This window comes from Lepisosteus oculatus, chromosome 21 (assembly GCF_040954835.1).
Source record: "Lepisosteus oculatus isolate fLepOcu1 chromosome 21, fLepOcu1.hap2, whole genome shotgun sequence".
NCBI lineage: Eukaryota > Metazoa > Chordata > Actinopteri > Semionotiformes > Lepisosteidae > Lepisosteus > Lepisosteus oculatus.
Genome location: NC_090716.1, coordinates 9,694,189 through 9,712,023, shown reverse-complemented (window position 1 = coordinate 9,712,023; position 17,835 = coordinate 9,694,189). Strand labels below are relative to the sequence as shown.

At 42.0% G+C, this 17,835-nt stretch overlaps 2 protein-coding genes across 6 annotated transcripts in view; both read right to left on the bottom strand.

Moving 5' to 3' along the window:
- Nucleotides 1-2,727: 2,727 nt before the first annotated feature.
- On the bottom strand, nucleotides 2,728-10,489 carry sinhcafl (SIN3-HDAC complex associated factor, like). Of its 2 annotated transcripts, none has more exons than XM_015338482.2 (6): nucleotides 10,338-10,489; nucleotides 8,822-8,969; nucleotides 8,101-8,200; nucleotides 7,780-7,891; nucleotides 7,288-7,438; nucleotides 2,728-6,856 (listed from the first exon to the last, which is right to left on the bottom strand). In XM_015338482.2, the coding sequence occupies exons 2-6, from the start codon at nucleotides 8,947-8,949 to the stop codon at nucleotides 6,694-6,696; spliced, it is 654 nt and encodes a 217-aa protein (XP_015193968.1). In that variant the 5' UTR covers nucleotides 8,950-8,969; nucleotides 10,338-10,489; the 3' UTR covers nucleotides 2,728-6,693. The 2 variants fall into 2 exon arrangements, with proteins under 2 accessions (XP_015193968.1, XP_015193967.1); XM_015338481.2 differs by lacking the exon at nucleotides 10,338-10,489 and adding an exon at nucleotides 9,559-10,294.
- A 1,448-nt stretch (nucleotides 10,490-11,937) lies between these two features.
- dennd5a (DENN/MADD domain containing 5A) overlaps nucleotides 11,938-17,835 on the bottom strand; it is a 58,581-nt gene continuing 52,683 nt past the window's right edge. For all 4 annotated transcript variants that reach the window (XM_069181881.1, XM_069181883.1, XM_069181882.1 and 1 more), the window contains 2 exons: nucleotides 17,171-17,339; nucleotides 11,938-15,071 (listed from right to left, as the gene is read on the bottom strand). In XM_069181881.1, coding sequence (XP_069037982.1) covers nucleotides 14,888-15,071; nucleotides 17,171-17,339 — 353 coding nt within the window. In that variant the 3' untranslated portion in view covers nucleotides 11,938-14,887. The remainder of the gene's footprint in view (nucleotides 15,072-17,170; nucleotides 17,340-17,835) is intronic.

Sequence of the window (17,835 nt, the reverse complement as noted above, 5' to 3'; positions counted from 1 at the left end):
AGGACAGCTAAAAAATAAGGATCAATCCTATTGGGCAGTTAACAAATTTTTTAAATTATAATATTATGGTAGGCGATTTTTGGTTTTCCTTTTATGTAGAGGCAATTAAGTGTGTAACCAAATCCCAGTTTAAAATTGTGTATGAACGACGATATTGACCCGAAACAGCAAAACAAGAAAGAGAAAACCGAGATTAGGTAGTTTTAAAATCTGGAATGTGCGCAATCAAAATTTCTTGCGTCGAGGTTTTTGTCAGTGCGACACGACACGCTCTGCTTTGAGTATCCGTTTATTAATGTGGATAAACAAAAACTTCATGGAAGGAATTCAGCCTCAAGAGCAAAAGAAGGATTAAAGCAGTTCGTCTCCGTAAAAGACTGATGCGTTAATCTCAGCAATTAACTCCTGTTCCTATCTCTTTCACAACCCAAATACCGGATTCTTTATTAGCACTCTTAACAACAACAATTCCATAATTCCTTGCGTTTATAAAGCAATCATCACAATTGATTACAAAGACACTTCACGTAGAGTGGATCCACTTCACCACTTAAGCACAGTGCGCACTAATTGTGATGCGCGGCAGCCACTGCGCACCCGTAGTACACTGCAAAACAGATCTGCTAGAGAAGTTAATTCAGTAGCTGATGAAGGGTCGACTTCAGGGGTGTCAAATTATAGAGTGGAATTTAGCCAGGACATCAAAGTTAACACCCGCTTCTATTGCGAACAGTGTCATGGGGTCTTTAATGACCAGGCAGTCAAGACCTCGTCTGAAGTCGCAGGCGCACACGGTACAATGTCCCCAGCCACCATGCTGGGGTATTGATCTGAAACCTCCAGCCAAGAAGGAACAGTGTCACCTACTGGTCCACCAACACCCCTTGCACTAGTAAACCCGGTTTACATTGAAGATCCATCGCCGCAGTACAGTACTGAAACCAGCCCTACATTTTCTTACCGTCTGGGGTCTAATGAGATCACACTGCAAGCTGGAAACGAATAAATATGACATACCTCCCAAAACTGGTTTTGTTCATAAACATTCTATCTTTTTTAAACGCATAGTTAAAAGAAGTTAATGGTATCCTAGGATTATTTTATTCTCTTTTACACTTCACTGTTAATAGCTTTTGCGTTATTAGCAAATTATTGAAGCTCCTTTGTCGAAGTCTTCATTACGTAGTATAGTATATGGCTTACCTTCACATATAAAGGCAGTTCACAATTCTCAGTAACTGTGGATACACTAGCGCTGCAATGTAATTTGGTCGGAGACAGGGGAGAGGTAGTATCAGTAGAATATACAATAGCTAATAAACCAAATTATTTCTTACCTAAAATGGCTAAAACAAGAGACCAACTTCTGTCAAGTATACGATAGACTTCACTGCAGAATCTTACTCTGACACCAGTTATTCGAGTTTTAATAATACCCTTCCTCGGTGATCTCCGGGAAAATATCAAGTTTTGCGTACCTGTTGTTCAAGATGAGTTGAAAAGTGGTACATGAGCGCATGGTTTCCCCATTTCACTCACAACAGAATCAAGAGCAAGCGATTTTCATTCGGGTAAAAACTGCAATTTCAATTTATTCGCGTCTTTTGCTGATAAATTTAGGTGTTTACAGATCTCCTAATCCACATATTAAAACCTTAAAACAGTCGAATAAAATGAGAACAACCATACAAATGTTAATTATGTGCAGATTATCAACACTAATTAAACCGTGTATCTAAAGGTGCTTGTTTTTACCCGAAAAGAGAAATTATTCATAAAAACGAATACAAAAGTGATTCCTGAAGTACCACTCCAGGTAGTTGCGCATATATACATGTCGTTAAGTACTTTTGGTATGTTCCCAAGTCACAGACCAATCGATTCGTAACCTTACAAGAAGTCGAGTAGAGAATTGTCGCGAAAAACGTATTGGCACGTTGTTTTCGCTCCATATTTACGTATTTTAATTGATATTTATGTTCAAAACATCCACTCAAATGTTTAATATGCACGTACCAAGTCTGAAACAAACGCAAATAGTTTTTACAAGAGGTAATACCCCTAAAAGCATTTATTTTGTGGATCCCAGTCAAACTTCTTCATAACTGGTATTTAAGTTTGACTGATCTGACAAAGCAGATTGCTTTCCATTCCTTTAAGACTATGAATTAAAAAAGCAAACTGTAGGAGAAAGAAATTATTGGGCCATATATGCCAGAAAATGTATTGTCGTCCTCGAAATTGGTGAAGATTTAAAAAGCATTACGAAATAGAGCGGAATGATGTTACAAAATAGGACCAGTCTCCATCTAGTGGTATAATATTGGAATTAACGAGTAAAATGGAGATCAAGCCAGCATTCACAAATCCATACTGCTGTACTAGTAAAATATTTTTACTGGAAGGCACATTTAGAAAACCGAGAACTGTGAAAAGGTGTACAAAATTTATCACAACAGGCTGCAAGCAGGAAACGATTAAATGTTACAAATACATTTAAAAATATTCTTATGGATTTCTTATTTCAAATTTGTCATCAAATGTATCGATAGATCTAGTGCAACTGTGTGGAGTTTCACGGGAAAATTTGCATTTTCTGTAAATTTAAAATTAAATTTCCGAAAAATCATTTTTCGGGATAGAAAAACCTCATCTAAATTCAAATATTAGATATACTACAATATAAAAACAAAAAATGTGCTTCATCTTTCAGAACTCAGACAGAACCATTTTTAATATTTTATTAAAATACAGAAGTAATACAGTAGAGATATATAAAATAGCATTCAATTTAACAGTTGGTAAAAAAATCCAAAAAGTGCACAAAAATAAAATGATTTTCAAACAGTCATTTTACAGCATCAGGTGAATACAGAAAGCTTATGCAAAATAAATTAAATAAATTAGACTGGAGACTTAGACGCTTAATTAAACCTAAATTCCCTTGCAGAATTTCACCAGTTCTTACAAAGGCACACTTCAAATGATTATGTACCCTTTTCATAAAAATAGCAGTTTCCTCGACTTACAAATACTAAATTGTGATTTTTGATTTGGTATTTTTTCCCATGTAGTAAGCAAAAACAGATCATTCCATCACTTGTTTGACATCGTTCAACAATTATCCTACTTCAAACGTTTTAATGAAAATAAAAAAAATCTGAAAAGTTCTTTAATCTTATCACGGATACATGATGATACTGAATAAAGGACACAGTTCTCTGACATTGCAGAACACAAGAAAGAGAAACAAAAATAGTGTTTTATGCACTGCTGAAATGCAAAACAAATAAATAAATGACCTTAACCAAGATGAGAGAAAAATCAGCCTGAAGAGAATCTTTATAGAAAATCTGTTTGGTAGATGATCAATACAAGGCGATTTTTTAAGATGTCCGAGTGACAAAAAACATGGCCAGCTGTGGCAAGTCTTGGAAATACAACTTCACTGGATACGTCCAATATCTGAAAGCCCATTATTCCTGGCAAGGTTCATCTCAACCCAGAATCTGCCCCAGAAGCACAGGGCACATGGCCGAACCAAATAGGGGTGTCCCTCACAGGGCACCCACAAAGAGACACACCAAACTAACCTCAAGCATGTTTTTGTGAGGTGGAAGGAAACTGCAGCACCAGGAGAACATCTACACAAACACGGGAAGAATGCGCAAACTCCACACAGACAGCATCCTCGTCCAAAATCAAACGCGGGAGCCAAGAGTGTTGAGGCAGCAGTCCCAACCACCTCAGTGGGTTTACACAGTAGCACGCAAATTTAGAGGGAATAGGCTTTAAGAAAGCAATTGCTCTTCAATCATTTTATTAGGATTCAGTCGGTCCAGGATAAATCCAATTCTACACTTAATGAAACCAACAGGGCTTTGTTGTTAATTAAAAGCAGAGGGGGCACCCCATCCTAATTTATTTACATAGCTCTCTCTCGTCGTTGAAGGATGTCTGCGGTTAAGTCCCCTATTTCATTCAGTACGAAACAAGTACTACGGGAACTCAAAGGCGCCATCTTCAGGTAAAGTGGTTTCCTGCACTTCAGTGAAAACCTGGGAAATATTACAGATTCTCAAGAATCTGTTGGAAATGAACACGAGATGTATTGGTAGTGGGGGGGAGCACATTTAGTGAACCACCTCTCAAGTTGGAAAAAAAAAACTTCAGCACATTTTACTTTACACGGACAGTACAACAAACATTCAGTACAATTCATGACTTTGAAAATGTGAATAATGAATGGTTAAAAGCACAGTAGATATTTTAAATGTCAGTTAAGATGCATATAATGCAAAACAGCTGAACTACATACATGTCTTAATGTTTTAATCTGGATTTACTAAAAATCTGAAACTGAATTATAGTACATTTTTGGTTTTCATCTTTTGGTGTTATAGTTCTTCTAAAATGATGTTTCCATGTGGTAAAACCAATGTCATGTTACTTGTGAAATACTTGACTCTTTAAGATGTACAACACCCTGACCTTTCAAATACTTCCCTGTTAACAGGTGCATTTTCTTGGCCACAGTACAACTTATTTAAAAAAATGGTTTCACACATCAAAAGGACAGCTGTGACATTTGGAAACATTCTGCTTCACACGCAGCTACACAAACTTGCTGTTTTTAAAAATCTGGAAAAAAAACAACACCAAAAAAGGTGGTCAACTTTATCTCAAGCAAACTATTTTCACTGAAATACCCAAATGGTGCATTAACACAAACCAGGCGGAAGACAAAGATGCAAAGAAATCAGGTTTCTGTAAACATGCAGAATTCTGAGCCAGACTAGAAATTAAACTGCAATCCACAATTTCAGTTAGGCAGTTCTTTTTCTTCTACAGCACAAGCAGCAAATGCACCAAGGTCTTAAAAGATCAGTAGTATAAAAGACCAAAGTGTTTGCAACAGTACCAGTCACATACGTTGCCAGTATATCCTAGGATATCGTATTGCTCCTGTTATCTGTTGCAGAACAGAAGTCCACTGAGAGCTGAACTACTTGGAAGACTAGTCCTCAGCACAAAGCTGTCCTTTCAATACTCCTAGTTAAAGGCTACAAAGCAACCGGAAATTAACAGTTCAAGATGCAACCCTACAAGTATGGTTTGGTGGCATAATTCTGAGCTTTGGAACTGCTCCGTCTTACCTACAGATAAGGCCTTTCACACCAATGTGGAAATGTAATCTTTTCAGGGAAAAAAAACTTTCCCATTTTTTGTTGGGAAACAACCCAGCATTTACTTGACTATGGTTAAGCTCAATTGCATATAAAGTTTTGTGATTTGCAAAACAAAAAAGTTCACTTGCTTTACAGTACAAGTTCATAATTTCTGCCCTAGAACCTATACTTAATAGAGCTCATGGAAGACGATACTCATTCTGAGATGTTTATTTCCTGTACTGAGTTACAAAATAGTTCATTGCATATTAGAACCCAGTGGGTCAAAAATAACTGTACACCTGCGAATACAGCACCATATTGTGTGCTGAAAAGCAGAAGGAAAAAAAGTATTCCTTTATTCAATGTAAACTAGTAAATGAATGTGCCAGCCTGCAATTCAATGTAATGGAGATGCATCCATACATTAATGGACTGGGTTTTACTGGAAATACCTCAATTCGCTTTTATGCCTGTTTATGCTAGCAAAACCATTTGACATGAACATGGGTTGACCTCCCTCCTGATCAAGGCAGTGACGTGAAGTGTGCATCAGCCACAGACCACTGTCACCTCTTTATATTGTTTGTTGGGCACAAGTGTAAGAGGCCACACTATTGTGCCCATTAGCTGCTAAACTGAGGCGCCAACATCTCTTTTCCAGCTAAAACACTCTTAGGTCTCCAGAGTGGCTCAGTGGGTAAAAGGCGCTCCCCTGAACCCAGGCTGAGGTCTGTGATCGCGGGGTCGAGCTTGGGTCGTGGCTGTTCCAAATCAGGTAGGTACAGCTCAAACAATGACTCTGATTAGATCTCCTGATAAAAGACACATTATTCGGGCTTCCCAAGAAGTATACCATTTCAGGACTGCCGTTCCATACATTTCAAGAAACATCTTGAGTCAACCAGCTGTCCAAAATTAATGTTTCAGTTCAATGAGGAATAGAGAAAGGGGTTCTCACAACATGCCACACAGCATCCTGTGAACGCAGACGTATTCCACCACTTTACTGCACTGGTTCGAAAGACCTTGTGTTTTATTTTGCATATCAAAATATAAAGTAAATGTTTGTTTTTTTTTTTTAATCCAGACTGCACTTAAGAAACCAAACAAGACTAGAAAAGGGCAGTCAAGATGCCAGTATAAAATCTGAACACTATTTACATATGCAGATACTAGCAATAAAAAAATGATTTTTTACAGTCTTTGAATGAAATACATAAAAAAGAAAAACCGAATAATCTGGCTGTTAAGGCCTTATATAATCACGCCTCCTGATCCTATAAATATTTTACTAATGCCCATAGTTTAAAAAACGGCCTTTTTTTGGCTTTTTTTTTCTTTTTTTAAAAAAAGATACATCAGAAAACTCATGTACAAAAGACAATAAAGAAACAATTTACCTGGGTAACTGATATACACTTAACTAAATAATGGGGACGGGGACGGGGGGAGGAAAGGGGTCACCGGAGACGAGAACTGAGGTCAGGACCGGACAGCTGGGCCGAGCCACACCGGGCCCTCATCACCACCTTTCCTCGTCTTCCTCTTTCAGGCCCGGCCCGGTCTCCTCCGGCGCCGCCGGCGGCTCCGGCTTCTTGGAGCTGCAGCAGGGCTTGAAGAGGCGGGGGTCGATCATGACTTCGCCGAAGCGCCCCTTGTAAATGATGCCACAGCACACCTTTTGCCTAGAAGCAGCAGCAGCAGAAAAACAGCCCTTTAAAGGTTAAACGTTTTCACTGGCAAAACGTGCTTCCACACGGATCAGTCCGCGCAGGTCTTACTACCCATCCCACTTTCCTGACAGTACCGCAGGGCTCAGCAGCCCCGCTCCTGAAGAACATCAACCCAACTAGCTCAGAGGAGACCAGGAACTCGCAAGGTCTTGACAGCCGAAGGGCCCTGGATCAGATCGTGTGCGCATGACTTCTTCTGACCAGCCATCTGCTAATCAGTGATCGTCTTCACCAACGATACTAAAAAACCATACTCCCCCTAGAGCACAGTGCCCTGCCACTTGAAGCAGCGCCCCCTAGCGAGTAAACGATCTGGGCCACGGATACTTAAAAAGAGCCTGAATCATGAGGAAAGCGGGCTAAAAAAAAAAACTGGATCGCACCTTTTCCAGTAAGAGAGGTCGATGAACGAGAACACGGATGGGGAGGAGTGCCTCTGTTTGGACTCGATGTCGGAGCCCTCGTCGGACTGGTTGCTGTAACTGGGCGACTGGGAGGGCGAGGCACTGGACGTGGTGCTGTGAGCATCCGAATCTGGAAAGGAAGGACAAGGCTTGGTCGAAAAACTTCCCGGGAACTCCCAGCGGCGGCAGGAGTCTGGCTCCCGCGCGGGTGGAGGGCGATGCCGAGATCCAGGCAGGTGAGGCATGCAGGGGGAAGTTGGAACTCCACGGATCAGGTCTCTTTGCGAGACACCTTCTTGAAACCGTAGCCTCACCTGCTGGGACTTAAGGCGATTTAACACTACAAACACACCTGCCTTGTCATCTTCTGCAGCTGGGCCGCAGCAGCAGCAGCCTGTAGGGCACGCACGGCCCATCCAGGCCACTACAAACACAGACACAAACAGATCCAACATCCAGCCTGCTACTCACTTTGCCTCTTGAACTTGTGAAGCTTCTTGAGTTTCTTTTTGCTGCCGTCGCCGCTTTTCATCTTCTTGGGTTTGGTCATCTTGAAGCCAGGCCCTGCTCTCGCATCGACCACCTGAGGAGAGACGCTTCACAAATCAGTGCCAGACAGGCACAGGAAAACTCAAAGCCACCCCCGATTATTTTTATTTTTTTTTGCCGGCATGTACTAGAAATACAAGGAAGCTTCACTTCTTTATAAGTAAAAAAAAATCAGCCCAAAACTTTTCACCACGACCTTGCAAAAAAAAAAAAAGAAGTGTTTTCTGCACAGTGGATACTTACGTGATTCCAGTTCTTTTTGGAGCCCAGGGGAAGTTTCTTCCAGCGCTTCACTAACAGGACGCAAGCATTACATATATCTCCCGTCCGATCTTCCATCAGCCTAGAACAACAAAAAATGTTTCCGCCCCGTTTGCTAGCGATACGTTTAGAAAAGTGGTGGAGATCTGGAAAGACTTCCGAAACATTTGATGAATCTTCTATCAAATCTAATTGCTTTGCTGAATACCACACTGCACTCTTAACTGCGCTGCCAAGCAAAGAGTACCAAGTGGTACTGGTACCGGTTATTTAATCGGAGACCGCTGATGAACGGCAAAACTACGTTTAGGGATCTTGAATGATGTGATAAATCACCTTTGTGGTCCAGATTGTTTTATCCCCCCCCGGAGTCCCGTATTTCTACACGTTTAAAATCGTGCTCACTGACGTGAGAGGCAGATTGATTAGAGATGTGATTCGTGGTGCGGTAGTGTCACGCAGAGGGGACATGTCGCCAAAACTGGTTACCAGCTCTTCCCCCAGCTAACCAAAGAGCGGCTGGAGACTGGGAACTTCTCAGTAAGGTCAGCGGAACAGCTACTAAGTCGCTCTTCTTGTTTGAAAGATAAACGAGTGGTAACAATAAATGAAAACGACATAGGAGTGTCTAGCTCTTATTTTGTGGCTGAAACATGCAGCTGCGATCAAGTGCATTTTAACGCAGAATACAAATAAAACTTACCCAAAGCAGAGTCTGAAGTTTTCTTCGTACCGACCGCTGTCTGTGAAGCGAGAGCTGGACGACTTCGTCTTACAAATGCAACAGCCTTCGTGGCTGCGATAGATCTTCGATTTATGAAAACCAAACATCTCCAAAGGTTCGTGCAACACTGAGAAGGCGAAATCATGGGTGTCAAACACAAGCGAAATCAATTTGACCTTTTGATAGCAGAAGAATAAAACGGATCGACACAACACACGTGAATATGGTAGTGCCTCAGACATGCCCCTGCTCCATGTTTGTTTCCGCGGTTATTACTATAAAGGGGGCGGACACCGCAACGTGCATTGCGGGCAAAGAAATGTTTTCTTTTTAATGTTAAATTCTGAGTAGACAGCAAAATACGCGAAGACAAACTTTGAAAGACCACGATGTACCATCGCGGTCTTTTAAGAGTGCATATTTAACCGTAACTAGCCACTTATTTGACCTAAATGCCGTGCTACGTTGGTACTACTGAGCTGTAGCGCCAGACACAACATAACCCATTTTCTCTCGCAAGCAAGCAACGCGATTCGATCATACTGCGTGCAAAAACAACATTCGTGGAACAAAAACAAAACTTTTTTTAAAAAAAATCCAACAATCCCTTCACCTGGGAAGGCGAGGAATTGTTTTTTTTGTCTCCCCAATTCCTTCTCGTCGCATCGTGCTTTCCAAACGGCACGTTTTTAAATTGCGTCGAAACCGAAACTTACTTTAGAAAACAAAGACAATGCGTCGCGGCGTTCGGCTGGCATATTCTTTCATCTCCCCGGAGCTCAATGGATGAATGCACAAACGGCAAAACCTACACGTTTCAGCCTCAAAGGTGCCGCGCACGCTACCATCGATAGCCGAGACGGTTCAGGGTAACTGTATCCATCAAACCTCTCGCCCTGACGTCACCACGCGAGAATCAAAGATCCTCGTCTGTTTAAAACACTTTGGTAAAAAAGAAAGTCCCCCGAAATGCCAGCGTACTTTCCCGTAACAATATTGCGATTTCCACTGCGATGCCAGGCATCCAGCTCGGCAGAGTCGAGCTTGGATCCCTCTCACAGATAGTGGGGAGGCGCTTTATTTTAAAAGGAACGTTACCAGCACTGAACCGTGCAACACTTAAAAGACAAATCCTCATTTTCACAACAACAAGTCCCCTCCACTCCCCCGTCGTCTGCACGCCAGCGGTCGCAAATGTGTAACTTTCACGGCGTCTGCTCTTTTTATTTTAAAGAGAGAGGAGGTGGGGGGGGAGGAAAGCGCGAAACAGTTTGATGTCCTTGATTTTAGTTTTTGATACTACCACGCCACGCTCCCCGTCCACGTTCTCCCATTGTTGTGCGCTAATGACCACCTTGCAGACAAGCATCTATCTGCTTTTCGTCACCGACAGACACCTCCGAGTCTCGGGAATCCCGGCCGCCATGCTTCGTGTGCGTTTTCTTAAAATCTGTAGCAAAACCGCCCGCGAAATTGCAAAAAGAACAGGACTTACCAACAAAAACTTTGAAACCTCGCTGTTTTCTGAGGGGGACGACTGCGCATGCCTTACTACGCTACTCCTGCATACAGCTGGATATTAGAATATCATTAGCATGAAAACATTGGCCCCAAACGTAGCATCACAGAAACACCATATAAGGAGTCCAACGTACTCGTTTGAACACAAATGTAACCAATCGGAGGAGCCCCGGACAGGCATTTAAGCATGTTGCATCCTGGGAAATGTAGTTCGCTTACACGCCCCCCTCCAGCCACTCCTACGGCTCGGGCTGGCTAAAAAGACTGCACTTCCCACAAGCCGCAGGGGACTGAAGGAATGAAACAAAAAAACTATTGTTAGGCTGGGGGCACTGAAATGGCGCGAATGGGTTTTCGGTAGCACGACAGCCGCCCGGGGTCGGGCGCAGCTCCTACAGCGCGGTTCAGCTGCGGGGCTGCGATCCCGATGCTGCCCCTGCGCTGCCGTGCCGGTTCGCGCCGCTCGGCCGCCCCGCAGTGTTGACATTGTTCACGCGGGGGCTCCTCCCACCCCGGCGCGAGCCCGGGCGGTGTACGTGCGTCCCGGGCAGTTTCATTCACAACTTGGGCTGCGCGCGCGGGGCGGACAAAAGCGGCGGCGCCCCGCGAGCTCCTGCTGCGCGCGAGGAGCCCCGTTCACCTCGTTCCCACGTGTCACGCACTTTTTAAAAAACACACACACACCCGCAAAGTCCCATCGAGGGCGGTTAAAAGCAAACCCTGTTTTCCCGTTTTGTTTTGTTTTGTTTTTTTGCTGTCGTTCGCGGGCTCGCAGGAGTTTTGTTTCGCCTGCGAGGTCCCGCTCGCTACATGCGCTTCATATAATGCGACCAAGCACCCCGAGTCCTTGCATAAAACGCACCTGGGCTTAGTACTGTAAATCTTATTTTTAGCGTTACCTACGCAGTCGCGTTTATTTTGGAGCCCTCGATGAAAATAGCAAGCCCTTGTTCGATTAACTGGGTCACTGAGCAGTGATAGAAATACCGTATTTTCAGTGGAACTGTACCTGCTATTGTCTAATCAAATTTGCTGTGTATACGGTCTATACTGCATATTAGTTTGCAGATTGCTGCAAAACTAGACAGACCATGCAGGTCTTTATGAAATATAAAATACAGAGCGAGCTGTAGAAAATCACAAAAACGGGAACGCAGATCAATGCATTAATTGTGAGAATTCACAATTTTGTATGTTATTAGAGATCTTAAATGCTTTAAAAGGACCTAGAAAGTCAGTGTAATAGTAACCGTTTCGGTTGTTATTTGAAGGACTGGTCTTTTAACATTTACAGCGTTCTGTAAATTCAAGGTTTTCAAGGTGTTTTAAATTGCAATTGTACCTTGAAACAGGCATAACGTGTTAATGCACCCTATTACTTTATTTAGTATTTAGACAACACACATTTAATTTGTTTAATAATTTCAAAATTGCTTTAAGTGTCGAAAGAATATCTGGAAATACAGCCAATTTCTGTGGCAAATATCGTTCTTATGAACCAAATGAAGTGTTTTAATGAAACTGCTCTACTCTTAAAAGGTCAACACCAAGTGGAAATAAATAAGAAGCCTTACTGTTAGGAAATGTTTACCATTTATTCATCAGGACATGTGTAAAATACAAGTGTAACTACTCAGGGCCATTTCTCTAGTTCAGAGCTACATTTCCTATACAGAATAGATACAACCAGAGCAGTTACAAAGATAAAAAGGATGCCTTCTATAAAACCACTTCCCAGATACATTATTAATTGCAATCTACATACTACAGAGCAAGTTCATGGTTTATGTAAAAATATACAATACACTTTTACATGGAGACATTATCCTTTTGTTTTATTACATTTTATACACTGTACAGTTAACCACTTCTTATTTTACACTACACAACACTGCTTTATTAACCTTTTTTAAAAAAGTAGTATCTGTCCCAAGAAGCTCAGCCTGTATATGGTTTCAGACTGAAGGCGGATGAAATATCAGCACTAGCCAAGCATTTTGGGGATGAAATGGTCAAATTTAATGTTTCCATGAAGCTATTATGCCTTCAAACTCTGCTGCCAAGTACAATGGGACAAAAGTCTGAACCATATAACCCTTAATTTTTCTTGTTTTTTACTTTTGCTCTGTGTAGTGAATATTGCATAGCATATTAACAGCAGCAATCTTAACTCTATGGGAGATGGCTACTGGAGCTGAGAAATACAGCCACTGTCTTTAAGTGAAATATAACACTGTAAACTTCCACTATTCTCCATGGATTCACATGGCTCAGGAATACAAATGCATGTCTGTATACTTGGATAGAACTGTATTCACAAATACAATTTCTTATTTTTCCCCAGTGTTAAAAGATTCACCGTGTCCTTGTAGTGTCTTGCGAAACAAGCAAATTGCAGAATACCCCAGATCATGTCAAAAACTGAGATTACTCTACAGGAATGTGGACTAAAAAGTGAAAGTGTCAATGAATTTGATGACGTTAAAAATTGTCAATGTTTTCATTTGGGAGAATAATATACAAGAAAAAAATCCTCTAGCCCAAAGTGCCAAGCAGATGCCCTCCAAATTTACTGAGCTGGGAAAATACTTCCTCAGAAAGACCCTCGTCACAGTTTGTTAATCAAAGAGGATCCGGTACCAGAGGTGAGAAGTAGCTTCATTCTCGGACGTAGTTGGAAAAACGTTGCGAGTTGAGGGTCCGAACCACCAGAATGAAAACGCAACCCCATCCCATTAATCTCGTCAAGCTGATTTTGTTCTGTTTCAATCACATTATCAGCACTGGCCGCACTGGGAACAAACTCCCAAAAAGGGGGCAATTCAGAACTTAAACCTACGTGTCTTTGGGAAGAGGGGGGAAACCACAGCAGCCCACGAAAATCCACAAGAACGGGGGGGGGGCAAAAATGAAATACCCCCAAAACAGAGGACTGTTTCGAACCAGGAATCAGTCCAAGACCCTGGAGGTGTGAGGCAGCAAAGCTAACTGGAAATTGTACTATCATCCGCCACGTTCTAAACCCAGGAAGAAAGCCTTGAAGTGGACCTTCAGATCCTATCAGATTACAACCTATGAACTTGTAAGTGCCACAGGAGGATGTACTGAAGTCTACTCCAAATCCACACACGCTTGTTAAAAATGGCAGCAAACTAAACACAATCAAACCTAGATCCTACATCCTCCACTGCGACCTACATCCAAATGTGAAACTCCCAAACCTGGTCACTGGCTTATTTGATAATGCCTGTTTTTCAGCGGATGGGTAACTAAAAACATACACTGTATATATCTCGAGAAGTGCAAGAGGATATTTTTTTGCGGACAATTCAGTAATTCACATGCCAGGTGGTGGGCAGATGGAGAAAGTGTCCTGTCAGTAACGGAGAGGATGTCTGGCTCAGCACAAACCTCCATGAAAACAGAATGATTCCCACAATCCTGTTCTTGGAATGACAAGGAGATTCAGAGAAAGAGCTTAGAAGGAATGTTACTTATACTCAGTCTCAGTGAAGTCTGAACAGGTTAAAAAATAATAATAATAAATGTGAAAGCATGAACAAGTAAAAGCACAGACAGAAAAACAAGTCAACTTTTAAAGTAGAATGGAGGTTAATGGTTTTTCAAACTTGCCGATTATTGCCGAGATTATACTCGACGGTCGCTTATACAAAAAGGACAACATGCACTAGACAGAAGCTCCAAAGCCTGATTTATAATTTAGAAAAATAGACAGGGTGAACTCTTCTCCAGCACAACTGAATGTATGATCTGAGAAATCAAAACGTGCAGAAGCAGTATATAATGAACGCTGACACTACATTTTGGGGAAAAAAATTAAATGTGTACATCTATTATAGAAGATATAAAAACTAATTTCAGTTCATTTTTCATATTTCATATTAAAAATCGTATTCTCTCCCATCGTTCCCTTACAAAAATAACCCAAAGTTTTCTATAGACACGTAGCAGTACATTTCTGCAGAGAACAACTTTCTATAGAAACCTTTCGGTCATTTACATGTCATTGTTGTAAGGGTTAGTACTTATAAAGTATACTTCTACAACATTTGTTTTGAGCTCAAGTTTGGCCTCTGTGAAACCTAAATTTCAATAACAGAGCAAGCAACTCAACAGACATATCAAAATAATACTGTTCCTTTTTGAAAATATATTAAGTTATTTTTGTTTGCTTCCTTTTAAATATAGCTATTATCAGCAGTACACAACAACAACAAAAGATCTAAATTCTTGAATACAGTATAGCACAGGTTGTTTCTGTTACTAAAATAAAAAACAACAGAGAGTAAAAATGGGTCAACAGCACATTTTGAGAACAAACATAATGACACACTGTAAAAGGCTCATTGCACTTAATATATGGCAAAATAACTGCAGCTTTAAAATAAGCCAAAAATGTCCTTTCCTCAATTCTCTTTTCCAAGTAAAAAAATGTGTTAGAATAGTCCTTCGAAGCTCCGCCTTGCGCTTGCAGTATCGGGTGCTGCTTGTGTCCTTGTGTGCCTAAATACCTATTCCTTTGACTAGAGAGGTCTCCAGTGTAATGTTGAACTCCTGCAGCGTCTGCAGCACTCTGATCAGAGAGTTCACGAGCGTGTGGTCCTTTATCAGCGCCATGTCCTCATACATCTGCACAGTGATTGGGCAGTCCGCGAGGAGAGCTATCCAGTGGTGCAACAGATGATCCCTGGGGAGGAGACATGGCACACAGTCAGCAGTGGTTAATAAGGCCCTAGCACAGGCAGGGCTGGTACAGCGAGGGCATTTTGTTTCTTTAATGTGTTTACACAACAGCTGCTCCCAGCTAATTATCCAGCAGTACAATTCAATAGGATGAAGCTGAATCAATTAACAATGCTGCACAATCTTGTGCTGCCTAGCGCAGTCAAAATTCACTAGAACTTCCAAAGGCATAACTGATACCATACAGCAGGCCAGAGATATTCTATGTAACTGCTTTTGTGACAGTTTGATCTGAGGAAGAACAGACTTCACAGATGCTAAATGTTAAGCCTGAGGCATAGTTAAATTAAGCTGACCTTGATTGAAAGTGTACAAATATGTATCAGCAGTATACATATTATTTTCAATTATTTTAGAATTGCCAATTCTTTTGTGAGGTACCCCCCCAAGACGGAATATTCAACTGTGTCTTTACGTGTTGGCTAGCAGCGGCGATGCCACTCCTGCTGTGGGTGACGTGGTGCCAACCACCTGGTTGACATGACCCAGGCTGAATCTGGTCATGTATGTGGCTCACAGAGCCCTGGCTGCCCTGAGAGTGAGCTGCCTATACCAGGCTGTGCCCAGACACCCCTTCACAGGAAATGTAGCCCACTACGGGAAGATTAAAACGACACCAGAGTGGTCCAACCAGGAAATGATAATATTGATATTGATAATAAAATGATATTATGCAATGGATTACTTGTATGCATTACAGTGCCCAGAGTCTGCTTTATTAAGGCATGCTTTCAAGGATGAACAAAGGCTTTTCTGAGGGGAAAAAAATCCTAAGCTTTAGGTTAGGTTTAGAGATTTGTGTACGTATATCGTAGTTTTGAATGCAGACACCAGTGTGGTGAACCCTGCGCACAGCGGGCCAATGACATCCTGAGCACATGCACACAGGACCCAGGGCAAGATGTTCGGGACAACGGCACTGCACACCAGGGAACACAAACAGGGCCTTACTGGGGAATACCACTGCAAGCACAGCTGCCAGCATTCAGACAGCGCTGTCAGCTGTCTTTGAGCAAGACAATGCGTTCCCCATGATCCATGTGTGAAAAACTGAGCGCTGAAGTCTGGTGAACATTTGTCTGAACATGCCAGCTACTTCTGCAGGTGTCCTGTATGCATACATGTACATATATTCAAGACTGAGAAGACCACATGTCCTCCAATGAGCAACGTGAAAGGGGGTTGTTTGTTGTTCTTGTTCACAAAGAGGACTCACAGTGTTAACACTGGGAAAAAAAGTGCTGTGATGGAGGTGTATTTCACAGGTGAAAATTGTCACCGCAGCAGAACTGCCACAACAAAATGGAGGATACAGCATGCAAGTCCGACACAGACCGGCTCGTAATAAAGACAACACAGGAAATGACTGTCCATTGACTGGCAAGCTCTGATAGGCAGGTAATGAAACATATTTGTTTGTTTTCCCGAGAATCCTCTGTTTGAAAACAACAGCTGGATGGAATAACAGGAAGTCACATTATTTTAATATCCTTGAACAAGCGGAAGGCAGCCCCTGGTGATAAGTGATCTGCCTACATTGATAGTCCAAACTTTAAAGGGACAGAATTATAGCAGGTTACCATTCACTGTTGGGGGGGGGGGATACAGATTCTATTAAGTACATATGGTTTGCAATTCCTCAAAAGCAGCCAGGCAGAGTCTTCACAAGAGCAGCTCTCCCTGCTAATTCTGGCACAGTAAAAATAGTAACCATACCAGGAAATTCCAAAATAATTTAAATTATAGGAGATTGTGTTATTTAACATGTACCACCACAGGAAACGTGCAAGAAATATATTTTTTTAATTCTACAACTAAAACAATTAAGCTGTGTACGAATAATACAAAATAATGACATGTCATTTCTGGGGTTCTGAAACATAGGTTTCTGGACAGCACAAATGGAAACCATTTTGCAACTTCCTGGTGTTCCAGCGTAGCGCTGAGAGACTCCCACCAGCACAACTACGTGCTGCGCTGCACTACTGCCTGTGGGTGTCAGTGTCCCTCAAGAAAGTCGGGGGTCCCTGGAGTCGGACTGACCTGGCCCCCAGGCACACCAGCAGCTGGAACTTGCCATCCTTGCCGATACTCCGCGGGGTGCTGTTGATCGCGTTCATGAAGCGACAGAAGTTCCTCACTCTCGTCTGCCAGTTCTCATCCTGCACCATCTCCCTTTGCTCGGGGCTTTCGAAATACATCTGCGCCTTTTCTGGAGCAAGGAAAAATCACATTTCACCCACAGGGCAACACAGCAGCTCCTAGCCATTGCTGAAATGCTGAAGCAAATAATAAGAGGCAAAACACACAGCAGATATGGCACAGGCGTCTTACACAGCTTGTTTTCACACCTCTATAGCAAGTTATAAAATATATTGTATCAAGTCACCTTTCGGGGTTATGGTGTGTGTTTATTAATGAATGTTAATGAGCTCTCTCCATTTCTCAAAGCTTGGAGGAAGAACCATATAAACTCCTCAAGCGTTGTAGAAAGTTTTCTTTGACTACATGCAAACAAACTGCAAATGAGAAGCCAGGCGAGACGGTTCTGCCTCAAGTCAAACTTTCATCAGCTGCGGTGATGGCAGGGAAAGATGTTCCACTTCTCTAACTGGCACTGACTCCCTGCCCAGGTGCTGAGGTACTATTAAATAACTGGCAATTCTGAGGGAAAAAGCCTAAACTGAGCTTTTGTTCAGCCTGAAGGC